The 21781-nt window shown below is 35.9% G+C and overlaps 1 protein-coding gene across 1 annotated transcript in view; it reads left to right on the top strand.

Moving 5' to 3' along the window:
- WDR63 (WD repeat domain 63) overlaps nucleotides 1–21781 on the top strand; it is a 77992-nt gene that overhangs the window by 40876 nt on the left and 15335 nt on the right. Inside the window, exons 12-17 of the mRNA XM_032296397.1 lie at nucleotides 1399–1485; nucleotides 2688–2816; nucleotides 4563–4636; nucleotides 8830–8974; nucleotides 10980–11067; nucleotides 18701–18831. Of these exons, the coding sequence (XP_032152288.1) occupies nucleotides 1399–1485; nucleotides 2688–2816; nucleotides 4563–4636; nucleotides 8830–8974; nucleotides 10980–11067; nucleotides 18701–18831 (654 nt within the window). The remainder of the gene's footprint in view (nucleotides 1–1398; nucleotides 1486–2687; nucleotides 2817–4562; nucleotides 4637–8829; nucleotides 8975–10979; nucleotides 11068–18700; nucleotides 18832–21781) is intronic.

Raw genomic sequence — 21781 nt, 5'->3', positions numbered from 1 at the left:
TTTGGCAGTTTCTTGGACTTAAAGATTCAATTCAGCAGAAGGAAGGCATGCCAATTGTGTGCCAGTCGCCATACCAGGAAGCAGGGTATAAAGACGTGTTACACGTGGTATCAGCTTCTGAGGTGTTCATGGGGTAACACAGCTTCAAAACTGAAACATAATTGGGTGTCTGTTTGTATTGCTGGAATGGAACCACATATTGTATAAGATTCCATGGACGAACAAAAGCTGTAAGTATTACTACCTCTTGGAAAAAAGGCCTCTTCTGAAATTTCCTTGGGAGTAGGAGTTAGGGGATGATCCAGAATTTAAACAGAAATTCACTGGAAAGCATACATGTATCACTGAATTTATGTATGTGTGTATACACACACACACAGATAGATCTCAATACCATTTGTTATCTTCCTTTTAAGTTATTTAATACCAAATTTAGATCCTATCCTCCAATATCCTACTTCTCTAGTGAAGCAAAATAATCATAAAGCTGTTTTATGATCAGTTTAAATTCATTGTGACTAAGTGGGTTTGACCATTAAAAGGGTATATGATTTTTGTGTGTGTGGTTTGAAAAACTTCCTTGTGGTTAAAATGTAAATGCCTGTGGCTTCCATGTCCATTTATCCAGAACCAAAATAACCAGGAAAAAAAAATTTTCTCCCTCAGTTTTGTTCAACCATAACTGAGGGTCATAATGACTCAGAGGGTATCCTCCAAGCCCTGTAAATCCTGAAATGCCTTTTTTATTCATTACAAAAGTAATGTGACTTTGTTTTAGAATATTTTAGAAAAGCACATTATAAAAATAAAACCACTCACAATTCTGTATTCCTGACATTTTGTTAACATTTTAGTGTACTGAAATACCTTTTAGTCATTGGAAACCTAATTTAGTGTTACATATCTACCTTATCCTGATTTTTTTAAAAAATGGCCATCCAGATACATAAGAATGCAGAGTTGGCCATAATATTCAATTAAATGGAAATAATCACTTCCCAGCCCTCTTTGGACAGTCAAGCGTTTGTATTCAATTCTGGAGTATGGGCTGTTTTTTCCTGGGTCCCAGGCAACTGTCCCTGCAATCACAGCACATTTCCAAAAACAGGGAAAGAACTTTTCCCAAAGCAAAGGGAATTGCATGACATTTATTTTGGATTTTTAAAAATACTGGCATTTATTAATATAAGCACAAAAATGAAAGTGCCAAAGATACTTTTACAGAGAAGAAAACGTTCTTTTTATATTAGCTTTAAAAATTGCTGACTTAAGGTATAAGCTAAATTTGATTATCCCCTAAGGTGATTGACTTATCAGGCTACAGCCAATAGTTAAAATAAATTAGGACCCAGTTATATATTTTCTAAAAAGGTTATGATAAATTTATTTCTGTTTTAGATTGTTCTGTGGGATATCACTGCACATGCAGATCGCATAGAAAACATTAAGGCAGGTGGTAGTAGAAGTAAGAAAGCCACACTGAAGGTAAGCTTTTTATAACATTTCATTTACAAGTTTTTTTCCATTCAAGAGTTTATGAAAAAAGTACATAATATAGTTGCCAAGGCTAACAAAAACTCAAAAGAGAAAAAAGGAAAAAAAAAGAATGTTACTCCCCAAGCCTTCACCTGTTCTCAATCACCTTTATGTGGTGGGCCCTTGACTAAAAGACAGTGAATCAAATTGCACCATCTATCCAAGGATATGAAGTTCTGTCTCGTTGTTATTGTAAAATGAAATGAAGGGACCAAGTGACTTGCCTAAAGTGAGGTGAAAGAGCACCAGACAGAAGGGCGGGTAACCAAGTTGTACACTGTAGTCCTACGAGTTTTGGCGTGCCACCTCACCTCAGCAGGATGGCTTTTCTCATGCATAAAATTAAGGGGTTACATCATATTTGATGATAATACACCATGATTTTGTGAGGCTATGGATTCTGTTAAGATGGTTGAGAAGATTCCTCAGTTCCCAACTCCATACCTACCTGCCATATTGCACATCTGCTCCAACCCAGTTCTTTAGCCTTAACATCAACAATTCTCTTACCAAAGAAGGATGAGATGTGGCCTTCTATTGGCACAAAGAAATACTCTTTCTAGAATGAGATGTCTCATTGATTCTTTATGGAGTAGGTCAATAATACTTATTAAGTTTAGAGATATAATCTTAGAAGCCAGGAGTGGTGACTCACGCCTGTAATCCCAGCACTTTGGGAGGCCAAGGTGGGCAGATCATAAGGTCTAGAGATCAAGACCATCCTGGTTAACACGGTGAAACCCTGTGTCTATTAAAGTACAAAAAAAATTAGCGGGGTGTGGTGGCACATGCCTGTTCCCAGCTACTCGGGAGGCAGAGGCAGGAGAATCGCTTGAACCCAGGAGGCAGAGGTTACAGTGAGCCAAGTTCATGCGAATGCACTCCATCGAGCCTAAGAGACAGAGCAAGACTGTCTCAAAAAAAAAAAAAAAAAAAAAAAAGAGAGAGCGAGAGAGAATCTTAGACCAAACTGAAAGGGAAAGTAGATAATCCTATTAACTAAATATATGATATATGGAAACACTAATTTATGTTTTTCCTTGAACTACTATATCTCTAAGTTGTTAAGTTTAATTGGAATGATGAGTAAAGTATGAGTTCATTCATCAGCCTCTGAAATTAGCACTTAACTTTCTTTTAATATTTTTCAGCCTATGTTTCTCCTTGAACCAGAGAGTAATAAAGAAGCAATGTATATCAGACACTGCGCAGTCTCTTCAATAGAGAGTGGACATAAGAAAGTAATTACAGATATACACTGGCTGTCTGACACATTTGAGGTGAGACTTGATGGCCTTATACTTTTCTCATGCTGAATTATATATTTTCAGATTTTATGCAAAGAAGGTGTTTCAAGTCAACAATTAATTTACATTTAAATTGTGAAATAACCAGGAACTAAGCATCAAAAAATTGGGTTACTGTTGCCAGACCAGTATCTGAGATAGGGTAAGAATAAGGCCAATCTTTCAATTCGATTGGTTTCTAACTAAAAAATGTGGGTGGTATCAACACTGGTATAATACAGTAGTGGAGAAGATGAGGGCTTGATGTGTAAAAATGAACTGCAAATATTTTACACCCTTAGCATATATGAATTTAAGATTTATGATCTCAGATATTTGAGGGCAGGGAACCCTAAAGATCTGTGACATACCATGTAATTTTGCTGGGCACAATCTGGAATTGAGTGTGCCGAGAGGCTGGTGGGTGAAAATTGTATCACTTTTATAATGTTTTGCAGTAAAATATAATACCATCTTCTCTGTTAATATATAATTGCTTTAAGCTTCCCATAAACTATAAGAATATGTTTAGTTTACAGTATATAGATTCTATGAAAAAATATCCATGGCACAGTAACTGGTCCACTTGTTAAGAAAAATTTATCCTTTTATATATCTTCAAAGTTGATATTTGGAACTTTATTCCAAAAGTAGTGCATGTGGAGAAAGAATCTAGGCTTTCTTGTATACATTTTTCTCTTCTCCAGAAATAAACAATTACCTTTCATTTTACCTGTGTTTAATTTTTAAAAACATAAAAATGAGAAACCATGTAAAACTATGGATATAAATATGAAAGTGAAGTCGACGGAAAAAAAAAAGCTGACTGCCCAACTTCTGCATTGGTGTTTGTCTTTATGGTTGTATACTTACTTGACCTTCCAGGATCTGAGGAACCACAGACGCTCCTGATAATCCTCTCTGTGCATGCAGAGTTATGCCCTTAATTACAACAGGGTCGTGTCTTACAACAGTCAAGGCACACTTATATTTGGTGTTTCATTTAACACTTAGCCTCTTTCCCATTGATGTTACCTGCTAAACAACCTCATAAAAGCACCTATGTTTGACTGTACAAAAACTGACAGAGCCTACATTTCTAATAATAATGGATAATGAAATGGTGGCATATTATCCGTATATTATAAAAGGATTAGAATAATTTATGATGCCAGGCACAGTGGCTCACACCTGTAATCCTAACACTTTGGGAGGTCAAAATGGGCATATCACTTGAGGCCAGGAGTTCCAAACCAGCCTGGCCAACATAGCGAAACCCCTACTCTACTAAAAATACAAAATTTAGCCAGGCGTGGTGGCACATGCCTGTATTACCAGCTCCTCGGGAGTCTGAGGTAGGAGAATCCCTTGAATCTTGGAAGCAGAGGTTGCAGTGAATGAGATTGCACCACTGCACTCCAGCCTGGGGCACACAGTGAGACGCCATGTCAAAATAATAATGATAACAATTTATGAATATATAGGTAAATGTTCAATTTATGTGGAGTGAAAAATCTCAGTATAAAAATTTATATGCTTCTAATTAAAACTACCTAAAAATGTTTCTATGACAAAAAACTAGACAAGAATATATTGCAGAATTGTTTTTGATTTTAAAACCTATTTCCCAAACTTCTGAGATAGTTCTTTTATTAACATTTAAAACAAAGAAGAAAAAATGTAAAAGATAAATAGCTATGAGAAAAACAATGTTATTTCTCTTGCACTTTTGAAAAATAGATTAACAGGATGGGCTCTGTCTTTGAAAATCGAAGTGGAATATGCTGTCAGCTTGTCACATGTTCAGCAGATTGGTAAGTCTTATTTCAAACATTTCCTAATGTGTTTTCATACATGTTGTTTTTTCTTAGATGCTTCTAAAATCAGTGTCTTCTTAATCTTTATTGTAGCAATTAAATCTAATATAACTAAATGAAAGAAAGTTACGGATTGTTGCTGGTTTAAAAATTGTTTTATAGAGGTAAATATATTATGTAAAGAACTAACTAAACCTTGTGGTTGATAATGTTAGATAGCATTATCCATAGTTCTTCACATTCTCATATTTGTAAATTTGTAATATATGTTATTTACATTCAATTTTATCTAAAAATTTTAAAGATTACAACATTTAATTGAGAAAGCTTCTTTTTAAAAGTAGAAGAGTTTTAACCTTTTATTGTAAACAGTGTTTTTATAAACAACTCAGTAGCTATGTTGAAGAATATTCACTTAAATAAAATTACATCTCCCAATTTATAGAACTAAGAATTCATAATGAAACAGGAAATATGAAGAGTACTGTTATTTAGCATCCAAATGCTGGACAAACTTTCACATTCCAAACAGCTTTGACCCCAATGGAAACAATTACACCATAAGCCACAGAAGCAGCTGTGGTGTGGCAGGAGAAGGCACAAGTGATGTTAGCAACAGCCACAGTCCAGGGGTGAGGGAGACATGATTAATCCTGTGAGCATGTATTGGGGAAGATTCTGTTACTACAGGCAATGAATATTGACAGTGGCTAACTTAAGGGAAAGAAATAAATTTATTGAAAATAAATGTATTGGATATTTATGCCAATACTCTACTGGGTGCTTTAATAGGTTAACTATTTTTATATTTGCAACAACCCTGTAAAATATTTATAGAGGGAAAATATAGGCTCTGTGAGATTGTACCATTGCACTCCAGCCTGGGCAACAAGAACAAAACTCCATCTCAAAAAACAAAAACAAAGAAAAGAAAATATGAGACTTTGAAGGCAAATTCATATTTCACCTATAGCTGACTAAATTAGAATAAATTATATATAACAGTACTGAATGTCCTACATTGTAGCTAGTAAGTATGTTCCTGAATCAAACGAAGAGCTGACTTGGGCCTTGGAAACAGCCCCAGGGATTGGGTAGCAAAAACAAACGGCCAGCCCCTTTTCCCTGAATGGATCACTGCCAGTGATTGTGTTCTGTTGCTGAAGATTCAGAGTAACTGGAAGAGGTTTGCTGGGCTCCCATTGTATCATGAATCCATCCCTTTGGCCAGGGAAGAAATGACAGACAACCTTGAGTGACAGTCCCAACCTGATTGCAGCAATGGAGAACGGGGCGGTTCCCCAAAGAACACTGGATTGCTCTTGCCAAAGAAAAGGGGGAAGTTGTCCACCAGGCAAAGACAATACATCACCCATACCATATGAAATATCATGGAACAATTAAATTACATTATATTATGATTTCATAGGGAAACACTTGTGCTATAATGTTGATTGTAAACAACAGAATGTAAAACTATACTGGGAGAACATTTAAAAGCATATTGATGTGGGTCCTGGGTTGTTCTACATAATGATGGCTCTTGAGTTTGAAAGGAAGGAAGAAGGCTAGTTGGTTAAATTATTATTTTATATGATTATTATGTAAATATGGGAATATTCTGGAAATATTTCCTTCAAAAGTTATTAAAGTAAAAAATAAAGTTGTGCTTTTAGAAAAGCTTTCAGTTACCTGGAAAAGTCCACTAGTCCTAACCTTTATACTTCAGCCATGCTAAGGGTCTTATAATATAGAATATAACAAAATGAATTTCCATTAATTAAGAATGTGTAACTGATTTATATAGAAAGTTGAACTGATGCTATCTATATTTAGCAAAGCCATTTCATGAATGATGCTAATTAATGCTATAAGATTTAAGAAGAGCAATATCATTTTAAAAAACAATTTTAAGCCAACCATAAGTATGTTTAAAAACAGATCTTAATATGTCACTTGGGGTGTTTTTTTCAAGAAATCGATTTGACAATATAAAAATCATTAATATTTTTATTAATTTTAACCATTTATCTGTTATTAAAGTGACTAATTTATATTGATTAAATTAGATTTAAAAATTTGTTAGTCTTATTTGAGTTGCTATTTAATACTTAAACTTATACATCTAAGTTATTTAATATATTCTAAATTTATCAGATTATATATAACTTTGGTGATAGAAATTATGGAGCTAATATGGCATATTTTAGCCATTTTCATTATATATATATATATATATTTTTTTTTTTAAATATATATATTTTCTAAGGTGGGGTTTTCACCATGATGGCCAGGCTGGTCTTGAACTCCTGACCTCAGGTGATCCACCCACCTCGGCCTCCCAAAGTGCTAGGATTACAGGCATGAGCCACAGCGCCCGGCTTTCATTATATATTTTTACATAAATGATACAAAGAATATAATTAATTTCAGACTAGTGTAAATAATTAATAAATACACATAATATAAGTATCATTGTAGTGTGTTGTAGTTTCATTATCAGAAACATATTCCTCACAGGTTAATTATGAAAATCAAATGAGATAGTATATGTGAACATTCTTTATAAAGTTTCGCATATATAGAGTATTATTTTTGGTGTACTCTGTAAATGCATGTGGAACTTCTAAAAAATTTTTAAGATATCTCATTTGAGTTTTAGAATTAATCTTTGAGGAAGAAGGAATAAGGATAAATAACACTTGTCTTGTTGAGTGCCTACTGTGTACCAAGCACATTATATTCAACTCTGTGTATGTTATTTTCACTATATTACTTTTAAGATTATGTCACTTTGACAAAATGCCAAAAGCACAAGCAACAAAAGAAAAATATAAATAAATTGGACTTTATCAAAATTAAACATTTTGAGCTTCCAAAGTCATTACCAAGAAATTGAAAAAGCAACCACAGAATGGGAAAAAATATTTACAAATTATATATCTGATAAAAGAGTTGTATTCAGAATATATAGAAGAACTCTTACCATGCAACAATAAAAACACAGATGACCCAATTAAAAAGTGAACAAAGGTTCTCAGTAGATATTTCCCCAAAGAAGATAAACAAATAATCAGTAAGCACATAAAAAGATGCTCAGGATCATTAGCTATCAGGGAAATACAAATCAAAACCATAATGAGACCTAGAATAGCCAAAACAATCTTGTCAAGGAAGAAAAAGTTGGAAGACTCACACTTCCATATTTCTAAACTTTCTACAAAGCTATGGTAATAGAGACTGATGTATTAGAACTAGTATTAGGACAGACACATAGATCAATGAAATAGACTTGAGAGTCCAGAAATAAACCCATACATCTGTGGCCAACTGATTTTCAACAAGGATGCCAAGACAGTTCAGTGGATAAAGATAATCTTTTCAACAAATGGTGCTGGGACAACTAGATATCCACATGCAAAATATAAAGTTGGATTCCTACCTCACCCCATATACAAACGTTTAAAATGGAATAATGACCTAAATGTAAGAGCTAAAACTAGAAAACTCGTAGACAAAAACATAGTCACGTGTCTTCATAACTTTGAATTGAGGGGCAATTTCTTAAATATTGTATCAAAAGCACAAATGCAAATCAAAACTACTTTTGATGAAATACAACTTCATACCCACTAGGATGCTATAATCAAAAGACAAAAAGCAACAAATGCTGGTGAACTGAGAGATGTGGATAAATTAGAGTAATTGCACATTGCCGACAGAATGTAAAAATGGTGCAGTTACTTTGGAAAACAATCTGGCAGTTCCTCAAAAGATTAAACACAGAGTTACCATTTAACCCAGCAATTCCAGTCCTAGATACAACTAAGAGAAATGCAAATATACACACATGTTCACTGGCAGCATTATTTATAACAGTCAAAAAGTGGGGGCAGGGGGCAGAATTCAAATTTATTTATCAAATGTACTGATTGCATCAATTTCAAACTCAATTCTCATATATAATATTAGTCCCAAGATGAGGGAGGTGTTTAAACAACCCACTAAACAGTTTAATTCTCTAAAATATAAAGTACAAAGCTATCCACTTTTATAAAAATCTTAGTTTCAGATACATTAAAATATAGCCATGGTCACAATGCTAATATGTAGCAGCATTAATGGTAGTCCTGAGGCTGCATCTCTTGTTCGTACTTAATAAAAAAATAAAATATAAACTTTCTTTTTAGTACAATATGTTTTTGGGATATTAGACCACAGAAACCTTTAACCCCTCAAACAACAGAGAAAAAGAAGGAAGAAAGTATTGAAATTCCTTTTGATGTACCATCTACTTTTTTGCATCTAGATCTTTCCTGGAAACCTCTCAGTAAGGTAAGTAATGTGGGGTTCAGTCCATCCTGTTTGCATAATACGCTATTCACTTTGTATGCATAGACATACATATACACACTCTCTCTAACTTAGAGCAGCTCAAATTAACACTAGACTGTACAATTTGTGTTTATTCAACCAATAAATTCCTTGATTGAGGTTTTTTTAGTTTTATTTTTAATTGATACATGATATTGTATATATTGTATAATGATTTACACAGATTTACTGTGAAAAGTTGAAAATGAAGAAGTATATGGTTGCTAATATAGCTGATGTTTGTGATATACAGAAAAAGGGAGCAGAAAAACATTTCGGTTGTACTATCTAATTGTGCCAATAACAGTGATAGGTTTCAGAGTTCCTGGGAGAGTTTTAAGCTCTCACCATTTTTTAATTATTATTTTTAAGAAATAATAATAGAATTGGAAAGAGAATTGGGAAAGAATATGAAAGAGAAGATTATAAATTTGGGGGACTGGGGTAGGATCTAATGAGCTATGAATAGTTCAAACAACCCCAAACTCATCTAAGATATTTTAATTATTTTTAAAATTATTTATTTTTATATTTTAATTATTATTTTTAATTATTTTATTATTAATTTTCAGGGGGTACACGTGCAGGTTTGTCCCATGGTTATGTTGTATAATGCTGGGGTTTGGGCTTCCGTTGAACCCATCATCCAAGTAGTGAACATAGTACCCAAAAGGCAGTTTTTCAACCCTTTCTTCCCTTTTTCCCTTCCCTCCACCAAGTTATTTTGATGCCTTTTTAGATCCAGGCAGAAATCAAAATTACCATGAACTTAAGATTGACATTTCTTATGCAAACAAGCCACAATTTCCAAACAATTTGTGTAACAATTATTCCATTGCATATCAGTTGCCTGAAAATTGGTTGGTGCTCAAGTTAGCCCAGAAAAGCTAATTTTCCTCCCTACTATAGCCAAAATTCTGCATATTTTGCCTATCAGTAGAAGGAACCAATATTGTTCCTTCTATATGTTTTTGGCATATTAGAGCACAGAAAGCTTGATAATACCTATGACCAAACAGAACCGAAAATTAATTGAATGAAAAGTTGTTTGTACTTATGCTGCACGGCAGAGCTTGAAGAAAAGCAGTTTTAATTTGAGAAAAATGTGGCTATGGATGAGATATGTGTGGAAAATATAAATGGACTTCAAACGTTGGTGGCTATCTTTCTTTAGAATGTCGTTTTAATTTTAAGCTTAACACTTTTCTTCTGATTTATAAGTATCACAAGAATTATATTATTTTATATTTGCTCCCAATGGAAGAGAGAACATGGAGGAATAAGAATATTGCTGAGGTAACTGGGAAAGAATTGGAAAGAGAAGATTATAAATTTGGAAGACTGTGGGTAGGATCTACTGAGCTATGAAGAGTTCAAACAAACAACCCCAAACTCATCTAAAAATAATTGCATAGCATGTGAACAAACATCCTGACGGAGAAGGGGCTGAGGGAGCTGTGAGGGAAGACTGTGAAGCGTGACAGTTTCTCTTTCCAGCCACCAGGATGCAGTGCAGGCCCAGGGCCACTTCTGGAACTCCAGGGCATGTGTTCCTGAGAGGACTTGGAGGTGGCCAAGAAGATGCAAGGTCCCTGCCCAACTTTCTGGAGTTCCATTTAACTGAAAATTTAGGGAACAGGGTAACAAGTTATTATTTTATACTAAAACTACTAAGGATGTATTACGGAATACCATACAAGACATTTTCTTCAGAAAGAAAATGACACATGAGAAGTTGGGATGTGGAAATGTGTCTCCAGAAAAGCTCCTTTTGGTGGCTGGGTTTAGAAATGTGGTTTAGGTGCTCTCCGTGGAGAAAGGCAACTAGAAATGTGAGGGACAAAGGAAGAAAAAAAGGATGTGGGTTTCCTTCAATCTGGGAGCAAAAGGGAAAGGAAAGAATAAATTACCCAAGGATAACTTCTGGATATGTGGAAATAATCTTTCCTATATGTTCTCCCAAAAGATAAGGCTGTCCAAGGGTGAAACAAGTTTAGACCACTGCCCAACCAGAATAAGCCTGAATGAAGACCATCTTCTTTACAAAACAGAAGGTAACTGCCTTTGCTTATTTAAAAAAATTTTTTTTACTAGTTAGAGTGTTAGTAGCTGATTATGACTAATGTGAGTTACCACTAGCATAGTCTAATTTGTAAAAGGAATACAAAAAATCAAACCCTCCAATGTGGAACTTTATAATGGCAACAGTAGCTATTGCCAACACATTAAAACTGCCTGTACACAAAAAAGATTCAGTTCATTTCAGCTTCACAAATATTTATTGAGCACATTTATGTGTCTTCAGAAACTCATTACATGAAATGAAAATGAAGTCCACTTAATGAATATGTTATGTGCTCAAATAATAATGCTATAGAATGAAACACATCTGAAGTCTAGCAAAATAAGTTATGAAGTATCAAGAAACAAATTACCATTCTCAATTAGAATATAATTTTTAAAAATAATATTTATATGGTACCAAGATAAAACTGAATAAAGAAAGAAAACTGACTTTTAAATCTATCTCAACTAAACCCACGCATCTTTGTTGAACTAATTAAAGGGCGTACATGTAAGCTGTCAAAACTATTAAGATAAAGGCCTGCATGAATATCCCACCTGGAGAACAATGCATAGTGAAAATGTTTGAGAATAACTAGCAATTGAAATATTTCCCAGACATTTGCTTTATCAAAAGGATTTCCATTTATAAATTTTTCAATGTTCAGTTAAATGATAGGACATCTAAGAAAAATATATTACATATACCTAATACCCAGCTTGAGCAAAATTTCACTTTGGAGCCATGTGTTTTATTAATATAACCCAAAATCTGCTAAAAAAAATTTGAATCACTAAATTTTTATAGATATTTTCAAAGGATTAAACCATTGCATGCTGTTTCTCTATTAGGGCCTGCTTCATTCTAGAGGGAATCTAATGTGAGTTTTCGCCTTCTCCACCGCTCTTCCTCTTCCTTCTTTTCCTCCTCTTTTGTATTCAATCATTGGTTATAATGTATTGCATTCCAGCCATGGCTCAGGTACTGTGCTACTATTGCACATGCTTTCATTCATTAAACAGATATTTATGAATTGCTTACTTTGTGCTAGGCCCTGGGTATACTATAGTAAGCAAAAACATATGCTAATGATCACAACAATCTACAAGCTGGGAATTTCCATTACTGTTTTATAATTAAGAAAATCAAGGCTGAGAGAGGTTAATGTAATTTGTAAAAAGGTAACTTATTAAATGTGCTAGTATTATTTTTTAACCTAATGAAAACAGGTGGCCAGGAGGATGTGACTACCTTTGTCTAGTTTATAGAAAGGGTATCATTATCTCTTTTAAAGTGTGAGGGTTTTTTTTAATTCATTTTTAACAACCACACTGAGGTATAATTGACATGCAATGAACTACCTGTTGTCAAAGTGTTCAATTTGATATCTTTTGACATACATACACATCCACGAAACCATCAACATAATCGAGTTAATGAACATATTCACCACTCCCAAAAGTTTATTCAAAGAGGAATTCTCTTTGGGACGCTTCCCTCCAGCACCTCCCTCACACCCAGGCCACATTGGATCTACTTTCTATCACTATACATTAGTTTGCATTATCTAGAATTTTATGTAAGTCATACAGTATATACTCTTTTTATTTATTTAAGAGATGGGGCCTTACTCCATCACCTAGGCTGGAGTGCAGGGGCATGATCATAGTTCACTGCTGCCTCTAACTCCTGGGCTCAAGCTATCCTCCTGTCTCAGCCTCCTAAGAGCTGGGACTACAAGCATGCACCACCACATGCAGCAATCTTTTTTTTTTTTGAGACGGAGTTTGGCTCTTGTTACCCAGGCTGGAGTGCAATGGCGCGATCTTGGCTCACTGCAACCTCCGCCTACTGGGTTCAGGCAATTCTCCTGCCTCAGCCTCCTGAGTAGCTGGGATTACAGGCACGCGCCACCATGCCCAGCTAATTTTTTGTATTTTTTAGTAAAAACAGGGTTTCACCGTGTTGACCAGGATGGTCTCGATCTCTTGACCTCGTGATCCACCTGCCTCGGCCTCCTAAAGTGCTGGGATTACAGGCATGAGCCACCGCGCCTGGCCCAATCTGGCTTCTTTTAATAAGCATGATTATTTTAGAATTAATTCATGTTGTCTGAATGAATCCTTTTTATTAGAGTGGCATTTCATTGTATGAATATACAACAGTTGTTTATCCATTCACCTGTTGATAAACATTTAGATTGTTTTCAGCTTAGGCCTATTACAAATAAAGCTTCTACAAACATTCATATACAAGTCTTTGTATGGACATACGCCTTCATATTTTCTTGGGTGCATCCCTAGGAATAGAATGGCTGTATTATATGGCAGGCATATGTTTAACTTTTTCAGAAACTGCTAAGGCATTTTCTAGTTTTACCATTTACATTCCCACTACAATGTATGGAGAGTTCCATTTTCTCCACATCCTTGCCAACAGTTGATATGGGTAATCTTTTTAGTTTAACCATTGTTAAATATACATGGTCATATCTCATTTACGCTTACCTAATGACTAAAGTTGTCAAGCAGATTTTCACGTTTTTTTGCCACCTTTTACCTTCCCTGGATAAGTGTCTGTTCAGATCTTTTTCCCATTTATCAGTTGGGTTGTTTGTTTTATTTTTATTTTTATTTTTGAGACTGAGTCTCACTCTGCCACCCGGGCTGGAGTGCAGTGGCACGATCTTGGCTCACTGCAATCTCTGCCTCCAGGTTCAAGTGATTCTTATGCATCAGCTAACCGAGTAGCTGGGATTTTAGGTGTGTGCCACCATGCCTGGCTAATTTTTGTGTTTTTAGTAGAGACAGGGTTTTGCCATGTTGGCCAGGCTGGTCTCAAACTCCTGTCCTTAAACAATCTGCCCAAGTTGGCCTCCCGAAGTGCTAGGATTATGGGCATGAGCCACCGCACCCAGCCTGTTTGTTTTCTTATTATCGAATTATGAGAGAGCTTAATATATTTTATATACTAGTTTTTTCTCAGGACTAGTGATATGTGATTTGAAAATATTTCCTCCTAGTTTGCAATTTGTTGTTTCATCTCTTAGCAGTCTTTTGAAAATCAGAAGTTTTTAATTTTGGGGAAGTGCAGTTTATCAGTTTATTCTTGTTGTGGATCCTGATTTTGATGTTGAATTTAAGAAATTTTTGCCTAGCCTATAGTTGCCAATTTTTTCCCTAATTTTTCTAGAAGTTTTGTGGTTTCATATTTAGGTCTATGATTACTTTTGAGTTAATTTTTGTGAATGATATATGTTATGGATCAAAGTTCGTTATTTTGTATATGGTATCCCCACACCATTTGTTGAATACACCATCCTCTCTACTGAACTGCTTTGTACCTTTGTCAAAAATCACTTGTATATATGTAATTACGTCTATTTCTAAACTCTGTTCTGTTCCATTGACCTGTCTTTAGAGCAATATCACACTGTTTTGATTATGCTAGCTTTATAATTAGTCTTGAAATTAGATAGTGTTAGTCCTCCAACTATTTTTTTTTTAAAGTAGCTTTTTACTGTTGGAGGTTTTTTTTTGCTTTTCCATGTGAATTTTAGAAAGAGCTTGTTATGCGTAAGAAGCTAGCTAGGATTTTGACTAAGGTTATTTTGAATCTGTAGGTCAATATTATGAGAATTAGCATCTAACAAAGTGAGTTTTAACACATAAACACAGTATATCTCTTCATGTATTTAAGTCATTAAATTCTCAGTGATTTTTGTACTCTTCAGTGTATAAGTCTTTCACCTCTTTTGAGAGGTTTATTTCTAAGTTCTTCATATTTTTTGATGCTCTTATTAATGGTACTTAAAATTTTTTAATTTCCAATTGTTCATTGCCTGTGTATAAAAATACAATTTATTATTATTATTATTATTACTATTAGAGACAGAGTTTTGATCTGTCGCACAGGCTGGAGTGCAGTGGTATGATCTCAGCTCACTGTACCTCTGCCCCCTGAGTTCAAGTGATTCTCCTGCCTTCCAAGTAGCTAGGACTATAGGCATGTGCCATCACACCCGGCTAATTTTTGTATTTTTAGTAGAGATGGGGTTTCACCATGTTGGCCAGGCTGTCTCAACCTCCTGAACTCAGGAGATCTGCTTGCCTCAGCCTCCCAAAGTGCTGGAATTACTTTGGGAGGCGTGAGCCACCGTGCTCGGCCTACAATTTATCTTTGAATATTGATTTTATATCCTGAAATCTTGCTAAAATCTCTTACTAGTTATGGTGGCTTCTTTTAGACATACTGAGTTTTCTATATAGATGATAATATCATTTGCAAATAAAGACAGTTTTACTTTTTTTCCAGTCTGGATGACTATTTTTTTTCTTACCTGATTGTACTGTGTAGAGCCTCCAGAATGTTAAATGAAGTGTGAGAGTGGACATCCCTGTTTTGTTCCTGATCTTAGAGGGAAGGTCACTATATGGCCCTGATCTGCCTCCTGTGTGAATGACCAGCTTTCAGGATTTTGAGATCAACTATGGTATTTCAGATTTCCTTTGGTCACACTGCCAACTATCCATCCATTCTGGGAACACTTGGCCCTGTTAACTAGAATATACTCATAAGGTTGTTGATCACATTTTGATTCTTGATCCTGTGCTTGTTCTCCTTTGACTGTGTATCACAAGTCCTCGCCATCCCACCATTTTCTCTTGAGGCCTGTTCAGACTTTGTGTCAGTGGCTGGTACTCTGTTACCATCTAGTAGCCAGGGACTACCCACCCTTTGTCTGCCATTTTTGGTCCATGACAATCCGTGCTCTTCTAAGTGATCACTTTAAGAAATTCTGTATTTATTCTGATAAGAAAGCCCTTGCTCTAAATGGTTTTGGAATTCCTCTGTTGGAATAGCCTTTACAGCCTGAAGGCTATTCCAGCCTGAGGGCTATTCCAGCCTTTACATATATTCTTTACAACCTTTACATATATTCTTCTAAGCAATGTGGCACAGCAGCTAAGAAGGTAGATTCTGGAGTTGATGGTCTGGGTTTAAATCCCAAAGCCACAATGTATTATTTATTTACCTCTCTGTACCTTAGTTGGTGGTTGTTTTTTGTTTTAATCTATTTGAAAATAGAGTAAGGAAGATTAGGGGAGTAAATAATAAAGGGAACGACCTCATAGGGCATTATGAAGGTGAAACGAGTTATACACCAAGCTCTCAAAATAGCACATAGTCAACACACAGTAAATGTTAGATACCATGTGTGAGACTTTGCATAAATTACTCAACCTCTCTGAGCCTCAGTTCACTCATCCTTGGAGGGGGATCAATGCATAACCACCTTGGAAGTTCTCGTGAGGATTGAATGAAATAGCTCCTATAAAGCACACACTTTAGTGCCTGACACATAGTAATCATTCAATAAATGTCAGTTGCTATTGTTATTACTATCTCAAAGGATGGGAAATCCATGACCTATGAGGATGATTTTGAATCTAAGTATCCAAAGTCATTCCTGTCAACTCTGAATAAACGTAGTTAATAATATTTTTCCCTGACCTCACCTTCTTTGACTCTACCACAGCCATCCCCAACCTTTTTGGCAGCAGGGACCAGTTTTGCGGAAGATAATTTTTCCACGGGGTGGTAGCGGGAGGTGGTGGGGCAGGTATTAGCTTCTCATAAGGAGCATGCGACCTAGATCCCTAGCATGTGCAGTTCACAATAGAGTTCGTGTTTGTGAGAATGTAATACTGCTGTGATCTGACAGAGGTGGAGCTCAGTCAGTAATGCTCGCTCACCCACCTGCTGCTCATCTCCTGCTATGCTGACTGGTTTCTAACATGCCATAGACCAGTATCTGTAGCCCAGAGGTTGGGGACCCCTGCTCTACCACATTAAATGCTATTAACTCAGCCTGTTTTCTTGGAGCTCACACTTTTCTTAGCATTTGTCACTTTTCTATCCTGCCACTTCTTCAATTTTCTCTCCTCTATTTCCTTTCCTGGCGCCATTTCACCTTGCTGCCATCTACTCATGAATGTACCTTGAACTTGAATTTCAGCTGTTTGCTTTCCTCATTGGTAACGCAGTCTACCTGCGTGACTCTAACTTTTATCTCTGCTGAGAATTCTCCATCTGACTCTTGCTGTCTCCTGGGTTTAAACCCAGTCTACCCTATCAAAGTCAATGTGTCCAGAACAGAATCGATAACCTGATTCTCTCTTCAGGCCTCTACATCCAGTCTCTCATTCAGGATAATCATGTTTTCCTTTACATGTATCTTTTCCTTTTCATTATCAGTTGTAGCCCTATAGATCAGGGTCTTGTCTCCCCTTGTTAGAACAGAAGTCTTCACACTTTTAATCCTACACCCCCTCATTTAACATTTTTAAGTACAGATTCTCAATGTGTGTGTGTGTGTGTGTGTGTGTATGTATGTATTTACAAATTACATACATATTCAACTTCCCTAATGTATTTGTGTACATGACTTAAAGAGAGGAACAGACGTTGAAGTGAAGAGTGAAGAATTTGAAATAAATATCTTAATTATTTTAATTGTATATATTAAATGGATACAAAATGCCTTCTTGCTCTTCCTTACATGTATTATAAATAATATATTTTAATAAGAACAATGTGATTGAATATGCCTAGTCATATTTGAAATGTTGGATTACACTTTGTAATACAGATATTTAAAGATCTAGTTTGATGTTTGGTTCATTTTTATATTGATTTTTGATGTCTTACTTAGTGGGAAAAGATACCTCTCAAAACATATAGATCCCAGACAATAAAAGTATAGGTTGACTGTGTCAACTAAATCATGACAATCACTTTTAAGTTTTATCCAGAATCATGCTAAAGTTTTTTGAAATGTAATATGTCTTTTTGGTATAGCTGAAGTTTTCTTCTCCTGTTTTAGTTTTCATTTGTCTGTTGGTTGGTTGGTTTTATGGTTTTTATGATTTCCTCCTGGGTAATATAACTCAGAGGACATATTGAGGAAGTGTGATGAGAGGAGGGTTTTATGAGCATATATTTCTCTACCATCTTTCCCAGGAATTGATTATCATTATCATATTTTGAAAAACTAATAAGTTACCTGGGAAAATGTTGAAGACATAGCATTAAGAGAACAGAAAACAAGTATACAAAACTAAAATAGGATATGATCCACTTTTTTTTAAGTTTATATATTCATAAGTCACAATATTTTAATATTATCTCTGAGAGACGTGATAATGGATGATTTTTGTTCTTTTTACTCACACTTTCCTCTATTCTCCAAAGCTTATATAAATACCATTTATTAATTTTAGAGTACAAAAAGATTTTTGAAACAAGGTAACATCAAATACTTCTAAGAAGAAACAGGTTGCCAATGATGTTTGTGTTTCAGTCCCCAGATTAGCTATGCTATACACTACGTGCATGTACAGCTAGAGCTACAATACAGTACAGTCATTGATGTTTGGTTTGGAACAAAAAAGGGTTCTGCTGCTAAATTGCAAATCTAAAATGCTTGGACTTATGCCCATTACATTGGGAAGGGAATGGGGCAAATGTGGGTGGCAAGGGGCAGAAAGTGTAAACTGTCTATGTTTTAAAAGATGTTTCACTGTAAATATGTACTTCTTTTACCCACATTCCCCTGAAAGACAAAACGTTAACACAGAGCAAAACAGTGAAGGCAGGAGAAATGAACCCATACCATAATCTAGAAAGTGGGATGGCCAATCTTCTCAAGCCAATAGATGACTTCTGCACAAAGTTCTTTGTGGGAACAGAGGTAAATTGGGATTATTAGCTTTTAAAATTAATAATTATTTACACTGAAATATATTATTATAACGTCTTATTGTATATTTTTGCTGTGTAAAGACATAAATTATACCGTTTACATATTTTAGTATGTTTGTTTGCATTAAATATTTTTAACTTTGATACCTCATAGATTCACCTTTAAAATGTTCCTGAACAGATGTGGAAAAATCTATAAAACTACATACCCTTTTAGCTAATAATGTATTGTTTAGTCTGCAAATATTCATCAAATACCTTTCTCATTTGGAAGAAACCATAGTAAGTGTTAGAGATTTACTAAGAAAATGTACTGTTTTGTTGGGCCAACACAGTCTAGTAGAAAAGACGGTAAAAAACTCAATTCAAAAGATAAATAACAATTGGATATAATAATGGCAATGGCTGCCATTTTCTAAGGACATACTGTAATAATAACCAAAGTGAGCTCACATTTACTGGACATTTTCTGTGTATCAGTGTCTGTGCCAAGTTATTTTCCAAATTATATCCCGTTTAATCCCAGTAATCCTGCAAGGTTGATATTATTATTGCCATTATATAAAAGAAGAAATGAGGCTCAGAACGCTACAGTCATATGGAGGCAGAGATGCTCTTTTCACTCATGACTCTCTTTCCTGAAATAGAGACAGAGTATCTCTCCCAGGCCAAGTCACCATGGGAAGATGCCATAGCTCAGTCTCACCAGAATGCAATCTGCATCCACACTTAGGTATGAAGAGGAAAGTAATCAATTCCACAAGCTCTGGAGAATGTAACTGTGTCTCAGGCACAGCATTGGGGGCTGGAATCAGAAGTGAATATCATGGTCCCTCTCTCCTCAAGGCACTCTCCGCCTAGTCAAGGAGCAGACACATGATAAATACCAACACCAGTCCAGAGACCATTCCAATAGGAAGAAGGAGCTTGGGGAAGGTGACCCACAAGCTGGTTGGACGTTGGAAGTTGAGAAGGAATTTCAAATAGCAAGTTACTTCCTGAACAATATTTTGGAGTTATGAAAGTCCAGAATTTCTCTGGACATAGTGAAATAGTTTGGTGTAAGACAGAAAGGTGTACCTAAAGTGCTTGGTTGGAATCCAATCCTGAAGGACCTTTCCTGCTATGTTAATTTGTAATTTGAGTTTCATTTAGTAAGCAATGGGACACTACCAAATAAATATGTGATTTATAACTTGGTTTTCACAGCAAAGTTTAAAAATATTTTTTAATTGTGGTAAAATATATGTAACATAAAATTTATCTTAAATAAAACATTTAACATGTAACATAAAATTAAAATTTATCTTAAGTCATTTACCATAAACATTAAATTTATCATCTTAACCATTTTTAAATGTACAATTTGGTGGTATTAAGAAACTCCTTCCCCAAAGGAGTTCTATAATCTGTTGGAAAGGTACATTCATTTTGTACAGCCATCACCACCATCCATGTCCAGAACTTTTCCTCATCCCACACTGGGACTCTGTACCCACTAAATAATAACTCCCTATTCCTTTCTTTCCCCACCCACTGGTAACCACCATCTACTTTCTGTGTCTATAAATGTGACTATTCTAGACACCTCATATAAGTGGAATTGTACAATATTTGTCTTTTGTGCAACCAAAATTTTAAAGCAGGGGAGTGACACCATCAGACCAGATTTAGAACGATCAATGACTGCAAGATCTTAAAGCAGAAATTAAAGCATGACAGCCCCCACTGCTCAAACTTTTCAGTGACAACTCGGTAAAATTGAGTTGAATAAAATCCAGACTCTTCACACCATGGCCTATAAGATTCTGTATAATTTGTATCCCCCTCCTTTTTTTTGAGATGGAGTCTTGCTCTGTTGCCAGTCTGGAGTACAGTGGCGTGATCTCTGTTTCCTGCAACCTCCATCTCCTGAGTTCAAGCAATTCTCCTGCCTCAGCCTCCTGAGTGTCTGAGACTACAGGCGCATACCACCATGCCCAGTTAATTTTTGTAGTATCAGTAGAGATGGGGTTTCACCATGTTAGCTAGGAAGGTCTCGATCTCTTGACCTCGTGATCCACCTGCCTCAGCCTCCCAAAGTGCTGGGATTACAGGCCAAAGTGCTGGGATCACAGGCATGAGCCACTGTACCCAGTCTCTTTTTTTCTTTTCTTCTTTTTTTTTTTTCTTTTGAGATGGAGTCTCACTCTTCACCCAGACTGGAGTGCAGTGCACGATCTTGGCTCATTGCAACCTCCACCTCCCAGGTTCAAGTGATTCTCCTGCCTCAGCCTCCTGAGTAGCTGAAATTACAGGTGTGTACCGCTATGCCCAGCTAATTTTTTTTGTATTTTTAGTAGAGACGGGGTTTCACCATGTTGGCCAGTCGTGTCCCGAACTCCTGACTTCAAGCGATCCGCCTGCCTTGGCCTCCCAAAGTGCTGGGATTACAGGCGTGAGCCACTGCGCCCGGCCTTTTTTCTCATCTCCTAATACAAACTCTTGCCTTCCTTTGGAGCCCTTGCCCTGCTTGGAATTTCTTTACTCATCACTCAACAGATACTCACTGTACATTTAATATATGACAGGCATTGCTCTTGACTCTGGGAATATAGCAGTGAACAAGCAGACAAAATTCTCTGCCCTCATAGGGTTGGCATTCCAGTGGAAGATTCTACCAACTTTTGACACAGCTGATCCATCTATTTTGGATAGAGATCTTCAGGGAGGCCTTTCCGGGATCTCAACTGGCTGGTTGTGGACTGAGGGAAGGGAGTGAAACTCTGGAGGGGGAGAAACCAGGCAGGCAGTGATTTCAGGTGGGCCAGCCCAGAAATGAAAAGGTCCTGAGCAGTGGGGCCAAGAATGTCAACACAGGGATCAGGGAAGTAGAATTGGGTAACAGAATTACAGAAGTGGCTAGAGAAGGATGTAAAGGTTTCCAGCTAGGTGGCTTA

Source organism: Sapajus apella, unplaced genomic scaffold (assembly GCF_009761245.1).
Source record: "Sapajus apella isolate SASKATOON/1434 unplaced genomic scaffold, GSC_monkey_1.0 scaffold36, whole genome shotgun sequence".
In the NCBI taxonomy this organism is placed as follows: Eukaryota; Metazoa; Chordata; class Mammalia; order Primates; family Cebidae; genus Sapajus; species Sapajus apella.
Note: the sequence above shows the minus strand (reverse complement) of the source record. Positions and strands in the feature narration are given on the sequence as shown.